This window comes from Hyperoodon ampullatus (genome assembly GCF_949752795.1).
Source record: "Hyperoodon ampullatus genome assembly, chromosome: 20".
Taxonomy (NCBI): Eukaryota; Metazoa; Chordata; class Mammalia; order Artiodactyla; family Ziphiidae; genus Hyperoodon; species Hyperoodon ampullatus.
The window spans coordinates 15,080,970-15,094,475 of NC_136933.1; the positions used below are offsets into that span (position 1 = coordinate 15,080,970).

The 13,506-nt window shown below is 44.1% G+C and overlaps 1 protein-coding gene across 1 annotated transcript; it reads left to right on the plus strand.

Moving 5' to 3' along the window:
* Positions 1-10,349: 10,349 nt before the first annotated feature.
* On the plus strand, positions 10,350-12,047 carry LOC307068809 (OTU domain-containing protein 5-like; the record flags this gene model as incomplete). The annotated part of the gene is made up of 1 exon (XM_079726845.1): positions 10,350-12,047. One exon carries the CDS (start codon positions 10,350-10,352, stop codon positions 12,045-12,047), a length of 1,698 nt encoding a protein of 565 aa, XP_079582971.1.
* Between the last annotated feature and the right edge of the window lie 1,459 nt (positions 12,048-13,506).

The following is a 13,506-nucleotide window of genomic DNA, read 5'->3' on the forward strand; positions in this document are numbered from 1 at the left end:
TACTCTTTAAAAATATTATCCTAAGGTCAACATCAGGATCATACAGAGATAACACTGTGTAAAAGTTTTCTTAACATGTGTGAAATTTAAAATATTTTAATTACATCAACTAAACCAGCAAACTGTGTAATTGCAAAATTTTTACCATTGATATGAAATATAACTGATAGTTAACTTTTTTTAAAATTGAAGTATAGCTGATTTACAATGCTGTATTAGTTTCAGGTGTACAGCAAAGTGATCCAGTCATATATATACATATTTTTTCTTTCTATATTCTTTTTCCTTATAGGTTATTATAAAATATTGGGTAGAGTTCCGTGTACTATACAGTAGGTCCCTGTTGGTTATTTATTTTATAAACAGTAGTATATATTTGTTAATTCCAAACTCCTAATTTATCTCTCCCCCCACTTTCCACTTTGGTAACCATAAGTTTGTTTTCTATGTCTGTGGGTTTATTTCTGTTTTGTATATAAGGTCATTTGTATCATTTTTTTTGTTGTTTTAATAAGTTTTCTACATTTTGTTCTCTTGTGGCTACATATATATACAGACTCCTCCTGTCACAAAATGCCTTATACATGAGAGGAAATAATAATATTCACTTCATATTCCACTATTATTATTGGGGGAAATAATAATATTTACCAATTTGAAATCTAAGTAAACCAAGCATGGTATAAAATAAAGCTCTCTAATTAGGTAAAAGCACTATCCAAAATATGCATAAATGGAGAATCATGGAATATTAATGTTGCATGGAATTTACAGATTGTATAACTCAGGGGGCTATAATCTCTTTGGATACATGAATTGAGAATCCAATGAAAGCTATGGATCTTCTCTCTCAAAAAATTCATATAATTTTGCTTATAATTTCACATATTCATGGACCTTCTGATGCCTCAGTTAAGCATCTGATGTAATTCAACTCCTTCCTTTTATGCTTAATGGAATTGAGAGTCATGGTGACTATGTGACTTGTAGCCAACAGCTACAGAGTGAGGTAGGGTAGAGAGTTCACTCTAGTTACAAGCGATTTTTACTATCTTGGTTATGAAATTGTTAAGCAAGCGATTTATGTGAAATTCCTAAACAAGGTCCCATCGGCCCCAAGGTATCTCCCAACCAGCTTCTAACAGTGCCTTAAATTCTCAAACGTGTGGGTTTCAGGTAATATACAGTCAGCCCTTGGTATCCGAGGCGGAATTGGTTCCAGGACCCCCATGCATAACAAAATCTGTGGATGCTCAAGTCCCTTATATTAAATAGTGTAGTATTTGCACATAACATACACACATTCTCCACACTATGTAAATAATTGCCTGCACATGACAAATTCAGGTTTTGCTTTTTGGAACTTTCTGAAATCTTTTTTTCCTGAATATTGTCGATACGCAGTTGGTTGAATCCTCAGATGTGGAACCTGAGGATAGGGAAAGCCTGACTGCACTTGTACTAACAAGGACAAGACATTAAGCACTGCCCTGCATTCAAATGCCAGGTGAAGGCACCCAGAGGATAACAGGGGTCACTAGCCCAGACTCTCTTTCTCTCATGCTGAATTCTCCTTTGAGACTCTTGGTCTCCTTATCTGCTGTTGACTTTGATGCCTTTATTCATTTGCCTACTTTTCCAACTGACCAGCTCTGCAGAACATGGAGGAGGAGGGGCTAGAGAAATATGGTGTCAAAAAAAAAAAAAAAAAAGAAGGGTGAGGCAGAAAACTCTCTTTATCAGGATTAAAGTTAAGCAAAGGCAGCATTTTCAGAAATACAACTGATTCAAAATTTTTTTGTAGCTAGAAGTGAGAGTTATGGAAATGTTTCCTATTAAATTACTAGGCAACGTATTCTAAACATTGTTGAAATGTATTTAAAAATCCCCAGTTTTACGAGTCTCATGCAATTAACTTGGAGAAACTGCACATGCTGAATAAGGTTGCATTAAGGGCAAGAAGGAAGCTTAGATCCATATTCCAGGAAAGAGGGGGATTTCCTTGTGAACATATTTGCTCTCAAACAAATCACAAATTGAAATACAGAAATATAACCTTAACTGTAACTTAAATATAACAAGCACTTTTTGTGATTGCTTGAGCAAAATACATGTACTTTTAGGCATGACTTTCTTTTGAAATATAACTTATTCTGATGACAAAGATAATACCTATTATAGAAAATTTGGAAAACAAAAAAGAAAAGAAAAATTATAATTCCAGCAAGTACAGATAACAACTACTGACAATTTGATGTACCTTTTGTGATATTTTCAGGCTTTATTCTGTGAGGGTCCATTTATACCACTCCCCCCAACACACACACACACACACACACACACGCACATATACATATACATACAGGTATTGTAATCGAGCAGAGAAGAGCCCTAAGGGGCCTTCCTGCCCCCTGCCCACCCACCCTTGTCCTCCTCTGCCTGCCTCTTGTTTGTAGAACTTTAGCCTCCTAGGCCTTTGCCGAGTTCCAAAGAATAAATTTAAGTACAGAAGTGAGAAAATGCAGAAACAAAGGAAAACAGTCAAGCAAGACAAAATAGTAATAGTTTAGCCATTAAACAAAGTCAGTGACCTTTAGTTCCTCCTCAAGGGCTATAGATCATATTCTGAGCCAAATCCTTTGAGCTGTTTTACAGATACTGAAACCCCCACCAGGTGGAAGAAGTTAACTGCTTGTTGACCACAAGCACCTAGACCCCAGACCAGTTGGAACCAGAAAGTCGATAATGTTGACTCCAGATTACCTCATCACCAACCTATCAGAAGAATGTCCATGAGCTGATCACGTACCCCACAACCCTCTCCCTCACCCTGTCTTTTTCAGGGAAAAAACATTTCCCTGAAACCCATCAGCAAGTTCAGGCCTTCTGAGCACTAGCTGCCTGGACTCCTTGCTTGGCCCTGCAGTAAACGCTACACTTTCCTTCACCTCAACTCGGTGTCAGTAGATTCGCTTTACTTGGGAGCAGACCCAAGTTTGGTTCAGTAATAGTATGTGTGTATGTATTTACATCAACATGAGGTTATGCTTTATATGAAGAACTGTAGGGCTTCCCTGGTGGCGCAGTGGTTGAGAGTCCGCCTGCCGATGCAGGGGACACGGGTTCGTGCCCCCGTCCGGGAAGATCCCACATGCCGCGGAGCGGCTGGGCCCGTGAGCCATGGCCGCTGAGCCTGCGCGTCCGGAGCCTGTGCTCTGCAACGGGAGAGGCCACAACAGTGAGAGGCCCGCGTACCGCAAAAAAAAAAAAAAAAAAAAAAAAGAACTGTATATTTTCAACAAATGTTATGACATAGGTATTTTTTTAAGTTCTTAAATTTTCTTGGAAAGCAATTTTTAATGGCTACATAGATTCTATCATATAGGATGCCAACATTTACGTAACCATTATTCCACTGCTGGAAATCAGGGTGTTTTTCGTTTTCCCCACTGAATATCCTTGGATAGATCTTTGGGGGCATGTCTATCTTTAGAACAATTCCCAGGAGTAGAACATTTCTTTAGGATTTTGCTGCATATTATTAAATGCCCTGCATGAAGCTGTACCAATACATTCTTAGCTGTAATACCTGAGGATGCCTCATTTCCTTATTCTTCTACTAATATCGCATGTTAAAACATTTTTTCTTTTTTTGCTTTTACTTTTTTTTTTTTTTTTTTTTTTTTTTTTTTTTTTTTTTTTTTTTTTGCAGTACGCGGGCCTCTCACTGTTGTGGCCTCTCCCGTTGCGGAGCACAGGCTCCGGATGCGCAGGCTCAGCGGCCATGGCTCACGGGCCCAGGCGCTCCACGGCATGTGGGATCTTCCCGGACCGGGGCACGAACCCGTGTCCCCTGCATCGGCAGGCGGACTCTCAACCACTGCGCCACCAGGGAAGCCCTTTTTTTTTTTTTTTTTTTTTTTTTTTTTTTGTTTTTTGTTTTTTGTTTTTTGCGGTACGCGGGCCTCTCACTGTTGTGGCCTCTCCCGTTGCGGAGCACAGGCTCCGGACGCGCAGGCTCAGCAGCCATGGCTCACGGGCCCAGCCGCTCCGCGGCATGTGGGATCTTCCCGGACCGGGGCACAAACCCGTGTCCCCTGCATCGGCAGGCGGACTCTCAACCACTGCGCCACCAGGGAAGCCCCTGCTTTTACTTTTTATTGTATCTATATGAGAAGATGGATGCTAACTAAACTTATTAAACCTTAAACTTATAGAGTTATGTATGTAAATTGTATCTCAACAAAACTGGAAAAAATAATGATATATATATTCTATGCCACTTTTATAGGCTAAATATGGTATCCTATTTTAATTTGCATTACTTTGATTACTCTGGAGATTAAACTATTTTTAAAATATATTCATTACCTATTTGTATTTCTTCTAATGTAAACTATTTTCTTTGCCTGTTTTTTTTTTTATGTTATTCATCATTTGCAAACTGATTTGTAGGAATTCCTTATACATCTTGAATATAAACCCTATGTTGTATTCATTGAAAATATTTCCCATTTGTCATTTTCTTTAGCTTATGTTGGCACTTTTTCCCTCCAGTGTATAATATCATGAAATGTCACCTGTGCTCCCAAATTGATTTGAGCTGAACTGCTTTACAATGGGGACAGGCCTCACCACATTTACCTGTTGGGATAAATGGGGTTGGAGCACATAGAGGATTTGGGGAGTTAAAGCTGGAGTTCGGGGATTGAAGTCCTCAGCGCATCTGGTTTTTCCCAGATATTCCCATTCTAATTGCCGAGATTATACATTTTCTCAATAAACACACCAATCTTAGTTTTAAAAACGATCACAATACAGAATCTGGTTGTATTGACCTGTGTCTTTTTAGATTCTTTTTAGATAGACTTTGAGCAGTTAGATGGCTGGCTTTGGTCAGAAAGGATCTTGGTACCCACTTGGATTCCAACTCTGCTTTTCTGTCTGCTTTTGGCTGGGTAGCCTTGGCCTCAAACCTCTCTCCTTCTTGCTCTCATTGTACTTCCTTGAAAGGCCGCAAGGACGGAACACAGTTTATCATCCTCTCTTTTCTTTCTAGGACTACCCACTTCTCACCCCATCTGCTTTGACAACCGTTTTCTTAGATGGTCTGTAACTTGCAAACTCACTTCCAGAAAACAATTTCTATGCTAAGAGTGTTTTTGTTTCAAGGAAGAGAAGCCAATTCAAGGGTATTGTAGCAAAAGCAGGGGATTTATTATAAGTCTTTAGGGCAAGGAATGTAGCTAATACTCAAGAATACCAGGCAAGAAACCAAAATGTTGGAAAACCAAGAAATATGATCTCTTGCTAAATCTGCAGTCATTTCACATCTACCTTTTTCTTTCTTGGTGAATGGATTTCCTCTGCTCCCAAGTCCCTCTGATAGGCTAAGAGAGCAGCTCATGATTTCCAATTTAACACCTGGATCCACAGAAGGACTGACTTTTCTACTTTCAGTCCTGAAAGGTAGCAGAATATATCACCCCAGAATATGCCACTTTGGCATAGCAATCATTTTGAGCCGAAGGCAGTTGAGAAGAAACAGATACAAGAAAAGCTCCATCTTCCCCCTATTTGTCTAAAAGGAGGACATATATTTACAAAGGCGTCCCTCCTCCCCTCTCTACCGGGAAGGACAAAGGTTAATCCCTGGAGACAACTTTAGACCCTTGTCAATGGAGAAGGCAATGACTTAAATGTTCATAACCCACTCCCCCATTACCCCCAAGACTGGTCTGCCCCATATCTCTCTTATGTCTTCAGCTGGAGATGTTATATAGGCCAGAGTTCTAAGACACCATTTTGAATGACTCATTTTCCGCTGGGTATCTCCCGTGTATACATGAGCTATACATGTTAATAAACTTCTGTTTGCTTTTCTCTTGTTACTCCATCTTTTATTACAGGAGTCTCAGCTAAGAACTCAAGAGTCAGAGGGGAAATTATTTTTCCTCCCCTACAAAGCTAAACTGCTAGGATAAAGCTCCAATAATCTTTTCGGTTTTACTTTGGGGCACATTGTCATTTAATTTGTACATCATGTTAAACTTGTTTAAACAAAAACTTATTTTTTAAAAAACCAAAGTAAGAAAAAAAAGAACAATAAGCTTAGTATTCTGCCCTAGAACATTACCCAAACTCCTAATACAATATGTAAACTTAATACTCTTTGTTTTGAAAATGTAAATTAAGTGTTAATATAACTGTATTCAAGAACCACAAGACCATGGAACAGTATCACCTTACAGAGGAAGGAAAGGCTTTCTTAAATTCTTCTTTAGCATCTGAAGAGCCACTGTGGTGCAGGAGCAAAGGAGCAAAACTCAGGCATCTGCTAGACTTCCATCAAATCCTCTGAGAATTTTGAAATAGACAATATCTTTTTAACTGATGGGAGATCCACAGCTTTTGAAGACTGTCTTACTCAACAGAAGACAATGTTTTATTTTTATACCTCAGCAAAGACAACAGAGAAAAGAAGCCTTATCAAATTATCTTGTATCCAGGCACCGTGAACAGTCTTACATAAATATGTGTTGAATTAATAATGAAGTTATGACCAGCTGTGATGCTTGTGTTATGACACACCATTATTCCAAAGCATCTCACCATTTCATGGGATGAAGTGGAGTGGGTAGGGAGTCAGGTTTTATTGTTCTGTTCCACAGAAGGGTTAAAAGAAACTCTTTTTTTAAAATACAAAAGTAATAAAGTATCAGGAAGAACATAAACGGTAACTTTGGCTTCCTTGTCTTTTAATAAATACATGGCTTTATTATAATCATCATCAAAATTACAGTTCTTTGGGAGGACTTCACATTTGTGATGCTGTGCTGTGCTTTATGATATGTGTTATACTATGTCACGGTAGACTTTGTTTCTATCTTAGAAATACAGTGTTTCTCAAGGAGGCGGCAATATCCCAGGTGTCATTTATTTAAAAGCTAGCCGTTAAGTAAATTTGTTTTTTAAAATGGGAAATATTTTTTAAAACTGTGCAGACAAAAGCAAGATCTGAAACCATTTGTCTCACTGTCACCAAAGCTCGTGAACAAACATTTCAGACTAGTAACTAAGACTCCACTGCCCGGGCTACACAGCTTGTACACTGTACACACCACCCTTGGAGGGAGGGACCAGAAGCTGAAACCACCTGATTCTCGCAGGTGTGCTGGGGGTGCTGCGTTGGTCCGCCTTTCATAAAGGCACACGTGGGCCCTTTTCACAAAGATGCACCGTATGGTGGCTCCCTGCCCATGGCTAACCTTCAACCTTAGGCACAAAAGTGCGGGTGGGGAGGGCTTCCCTGGTGGCGTAGTGGTTGAGAGTCCACCTGCCGAGGCAGGGGACACGGGTTCATGCCCCGGTCCGGGAGGATCCCACATGCCGCGGAGCGGCTGGGTCCGTGAGCCATGGCCGCTGAGCCTGCGCGTCCGGAGCCTGTGCTCCGCAACGGGAGAGGCCACAGCAGTGAGAGGCCCGTGTACCGCAAAAAAAAAAAAAAAAAAAAAAAAAAAATTGCGGGTGGGGAAACAACCTGCCTGCTCCCCAGCCTCCCTACCCCTTACTCCTGCCCAGGGCCGCATCTCAAAGCGCCAAGTGAGCTATAGTTAGCTTCGTTTGTCCTAACTACTTCACAGATGTTTTTCATTTATCCTTCACTGGAATGATTTTCCTCCATTTTCTCATAAAGAGGATGTTTGCACCAGGATTGGGACTGAGAATGGTGGAGGGTGGCCTGAGGGGCTCGGGGAGAATGCTCTTTACAGACCCTCAGGGCGAGTTCTGGAATTCTAGGTGACACTGCTGCAAATCCTTTGGCTTTCAGTGAAATCGCCTGGATCCTGCAGAACATCTTCAGCTGAAAATACTTCCAACGGATGCTAAAAATACATTGCAGTTTATTTTCCTCAGTAGGGAGCATATGTGTTCCCACTTGACCTGGAAACACAAAGAGAACCAATGTTAAATTTAATGCTGTCCATTCCAAGATAAATCTGTTTTCTGGAGAGCAAGGGAAAGAAAAAACAACAGACATATTGGTATGATTTTGCCTTTGCTCTCTGGGGGAGTCAGTGCCTTGAACACATTTTTTATGTTCCCTGTTGGTAGTTAAATGACCACTCTCAGACTTCTTAGCTATTGCTGATATAAACTGGCTTGCATTCAAATCAGATGGTGAGTCCAAAGCAGATTTATTAAATTTGGGGAAAGCGGGGTGAGGAGTTTGATTTTTTTTTTTTTACCTAAACAAAAATGTCAGATTCTTTGTATCTAATCTTAGATTGATAATTTAGCCTTCCATCTTCTTCTTTCTTTCTTTTAATGCGCTTCTCAAAAGACAATCTGAAGTGCCCTCTAATTGAAGTATAGCTTTTATGGACATTTGTATTAAATCCTTTCTCTCTACAACAAAAAGCAAACAAGTCAAATACAACTTATCTACAGATGGCATAGAAATTGTTTCCTGCTGTAACATTTAATAACAGATGTTCAATCCAGTTGTAGTTTGGGGATACTGTTTGTTTAGAGCTTTTGTTTGCCAATATGACATTCTTCAATGTTGTAAGAGCAAAGTTCAATTTTTACTGAAGATGAAGTCTCAGCCCTGCTCTCCAGCTGGTACCACACTCTGGAGCTTAAAATACACAGTCTGCTGACAGAGAACTAAGACCCATTCCCCACCACCACCCCCGTCCAACCGCCCCCCCTCCCCAAGAAATAGCACAGCAATTAAACATGAGCTTTGGACTCTGCCTTTTTTTGAGTCTGGATTCTGCCACTCAATAGTTCTGCCCTTATTTTTCTCCATCTGTAAAAGGAGGATAATGATGGGACTTGCTGTTCAAGGCTGTTGTGAAGGTTAAATGAAATACTGTGTGAAAAGCATACAGCACCTTGCCTGAGTGCGTAGAAAACCTTGAATCCATATTAGCTATTATTACTGGTGATGATTCTTAGATACCCTGGTTAGTCGTGCTCAGTATCAAAGAGTTAACTGACACCACCTCGAAGGTCCACTTCCTGAACTGTCCCTCATCAGTTCTTTTCTTTTTAAATTAATTAATTAATTTTTATTTTTGGCTACATTGGGTCTTTGTTGCTGCACGCGGGCTTTCTCTAGTTGCCGGGAGCGGGGGCTACTCTTTGTTGCGGTGCGCGGGCTTCTCATTGCAGTGGCTTCTCTTGTTGCGGAGCACGGGCTCTAGGTGCACAGGCTTCCGTAGTTGTGATACGTGGGCTCAGCAGTTGTGGCTCACAGGCTTAGTTGCTCCGTGGCATGTGGGATCTTCCTGGACCAGGGCCCGAACCCGTGTCCCCTGCACTGGCAGGCGGATTCCTAACCACTGTGCCACCAGGGAAGCCCCCGCATCAATTCTTTTTTTTTTTTTTTTTTTTTGTGGTACACGGGCCTCTCACTGTTGTGGCCTCTCCCGTTGCAGAGCACAGGCTCTGGACGCGCAGGCTCAGCGGCAATGGCTCACGGGCCTAGCCGCTCCACGGCATGTGGGATCCTCCCAGACCGGGGCACGAACCCGTGTCCCCTGCATCGGCAGGCAGACTCTCAACCACTGCGCCACCAGGGAAGCCCCCCCGCATCAATTCTTAAGGTTTGATTTCTATCCTCTTCTTTGGGATAAGCCTAAAACCTTTTAGAGGGCATCCCTTCGTTTTCCTCTTTCTGTTTTCCCCTTGATTTCCTCCTCCTACAAAACCAAGCCAGGAAGGGTGTGGTCTGATGAAAATCATGGAGATGGATTTTCTCTTACTTACCTTTAACCAGACAGTAGGGAGCATTTTTGTTATTGTTTATTTAAAGCAAAATATTCACTGGATCTAAAATTATAAGAAAGGAGAAATATGAGAAGCCTTTTCTTCTTTTCATGATAAAGGCAGCATATACTGAGCCTCTCCAGACTTCAAGGAGACAACTAAGTAAATTTTCTCATGAAATGTTGTAGCCCACCCTTGGGTCTCATTTACAGTGCAGGCTTAAGGAATAGCCACATTTCCTTTCGAGACTAGACGGGTAGTTTTGATGCTCTAAAGTTAGTTAGAACCTCAAGCCCATGAATGTCCTCTCTGATAAGTTAGTAAGCATTTATTTACAGGCATACCTCAGAGATGCTGTGGGTTCAGTTCCAGACCACGGCAATAAAGCGAATATCACACGCATTTTTTGGTTTCCCAATGCATATAAAAGTTATGTTTACACTATACTGTAGTCTATTAATGTGCAATAGCATTATGTATAAAAAAACAATGTATGTACCATAATTAAAAAATACTTTATTTCCCGGCGTGCCCCGCGCCGAGTTTGGTGGGGGGTACTCGGCGGTGCCGCCATGACTATTCTCCCCAAAAAGAAACCACCGCCTCCCGACGCCGACCCCGCCAACGAGCCGCCGCCGCCCGGGCCGCTGCCCCTGGCGCCTCGCCGCGGCGGGGGTGTAGGCGTGGGCGGCGGCGGCACGGGTGTGGGCTGCGGCGATCGCGACCGTGACTCGGGCGTCGTTGGCGCCCGTCCTCGAGCCTCGCCACCGCCTCAGGGCCCGCTCCCGGGGCCACCGGGTGCCCTCCATCGCTGGGCGCTGGCCGTGCCGCCTGGCGCCGTGGCGGGCCCCCGGCCACAGCAGGCCTCTCCTCCTCCTTGTGGGGGCCCCGGCGGTCCTGGCGGCGGTCCCGGTGACGCGTTGGGTACCACGGCAGCGGGCGTGGGCGCGGCGGGCATGGTGGTGGGCAGTGCCGTTGGCGTGGGTGGTTGCTGCTCTGGGCCGGGTCACAGCAAGCGGCGGCGTCAAGCCCCTGGGGTTGGCGCGGTTGGCGGGGCCAGCCCTGAGCGTGAGGAGGTCGGCGCAGGTTACAACAGTGAGGATGAGTATGAAGCGGCTGCAGCGTGCATGGAGACCATGGACCCCGCCACCGTTGAGCAGCAGGAGCACTGGTTTGAAAAGGCCCTGCGAGACAAGAAGGGCTTCATCATCAAGCAGATGAAGGAGGACGGCGCCTGTCTCTTCCGGGCTGTAGCTGACCAGGTGTATGGAGACCAGGACATGCATGAGGTTGTGCGAAAGCACTGCATGGACTATCTGATGAAGAATGCCGACTACTTCTCTAACTATGTCACAGAGGACTTTACCACCTACATCAACCGGAAGCGGAAAAACAACTGCCATGGCAACCACATTGAGATGCAGGCCATGGCAGAGATGTACAACCGGCCCGTGGAGGTGTACCAGTACAGCACAGAACCCATCAACACATCCCATGGGATCCATCAAAATGAGGATGAACCCATCCGTGTCAGCTACCATCGGAATATCCACTACAATTCAGTGGTGAATCCTAACAAGGCCACCATTGGCGTGGGGCTGGGCCTGCCATCATTCAAACCGGGGTTTGCAGAGCAGTCCCTGATGAAGAATGCCATAAAAACATCGGAGGAATCGTGGATTGAACAGCAGATGCTGGAAGACAAGAAGCGGGCCACAGACTGGGAGGCCACAAATGAGGCCATTGAGGAGCAGGTGGCTCGGGAGTCCTACCTGCAGTGGCTGAGGGATCAGGAGAAACAGGCTCGCCAAGTCCGTGGCCCCAGCCAGCCCCGGAAAGCCAGCGCCACGTGCAGCTCTGCCACAGCAGCAGCCTCCAGTGGTCTGGAGGAGTGGACCAGCTGGTCCCCAAGGCAGCAGAGTTCAGCCTCGTCACCCGAGCACCCTGAGCTGCATGCCGAGCTGGGCATCAAGCCCCCTTCCCCAGGCACTGTCTTAGCTCTTGCCAAACCTCCTTCACCCTGTGCACCAGGTACGAGCAGCCAGTTCTCGACAGGGGCCGACCAGGCTACTTCTCCCCTCGTGTCCCTCTACCCTGCTCTGGAGTGCCGGGCCCTCATTCAGCAGATGTCCCCCTCTGCCTTTGCAGGCCTGAACGACTGGGATGATGATGAGATCCTAGCGTCGGTGCTGGCAGTGTCCCAACAGGAATACCTAGACAGTATGAAGAAAAACAAAGTGCACAGAGACCCACCCCCAGACAAGAGTTGATGGAGACCCAGAGACTGGAGACGATCTCCCAACCCCCACACTCCTGCCCTCTGGTGCCACCCCACCTTCTTTGGCTTTCTTCCCTCTTGCCTTCTTCCTTCTTCCCTCTCTCCCCTCCTTTCACTCCTCCCCACTTCCCTCTGGCTAGCCCACCCCTGCGTGCCCTCTCATCGCTGCCACCACCATCATCACTTGTCTCTTCGCCAGCTGATGTGCCCTGTTGCCCCCTGCACAGCACCATCCCTGCATTCCACAGGGGACTCAGGCAAGGGTGCTGAAGGTAGGCGAGAGGCACACAGAGACAAACCAACTGGCAGCCAGGCAGCCCCTGAGGAGTGACATTCAGACAGAGGAAAGTCTCCCTGTCCCCGATTCCTTCCAAGATCAGAAACTTGTCACCCCAGCACAAATGATGCCGAGGAGGTGGGAGGAGAAAGTGGGAAAATCCCCTTCCCAGTACCCCAGTCATTGTTGAAAATTTTCTCTATTAAACTGTACTTTTATCTTATAAAAAAAATACTTTATTGCTAAAAAAATGCTAAGCATCATCTGAGCCTTCAGCAAGTCTTAATCACTTTGCTGGTGGAGGGTCTTGCCTCTATGCTGATGGCTGCTGACTGATCAGGGTGGTGGCTGCTGAAGGCTGGCGTGGCCGTGACAATTTCTTATAATAAGACAGTGATGATGTTCATCACACCGATCGACTCTGCCTTTCACTTAAACACTTACAGCCCATTTTAAGGCTAGTAACTGGCCTAATTTCAATATTACTGTGTTTCAGGGAGGCCTGAGGAGAGGGAGACAGGGGAAGGGCTGGTCATTGGAGCAGTCAGAACACACACATTGATTAAGTTTACCATCTTATATGAGCATGGTTCATGCCCCAAACACAAGAGTAACACCAAAGATCACTGATCACAGATCACCATAACAAATATAATAATGAAGAAGTTTGAAATAGTGCAGGAATTACCAAAATTTGACACACAGACATGAAGTGAACAAATGCTGTAGGAAAAATGGTGCTGATAGACTTGCTCAAGGCAAGGTTGCCACAAACCTTCAATTTGTAAAAAACACAGTGTCTGCGATGCACAATAAAGTGAAGTGCAATAAAACGAGGTCAGCCTAAGTAAATACATAAGTAAATAAATCAGAACTATTTTGAAAGTCTAAAGTAGCTGAAGTAAGTAAAAGTCCTGCATTTCTGGGAAGCTATGTTTTCTGAACTCTTGAAAGGTACAGGGAGAGCAAGATAAAGACCCAGTAGGTTAACTAACTGTACTAGTTTCCTAGGATTGCCCTGGTTTTAGGTGCAGAATGTCTCCTGTCCTGGGAAGCCCCTCAGTCTTGTGCACACTGGGACATTTGGTCACCCTAAAATAAAGACTTACGTTGTGGTTGATGAAATTAAAATTCAGTGGAAAGGGTACTTATATACTATTTTCCAAATTATATA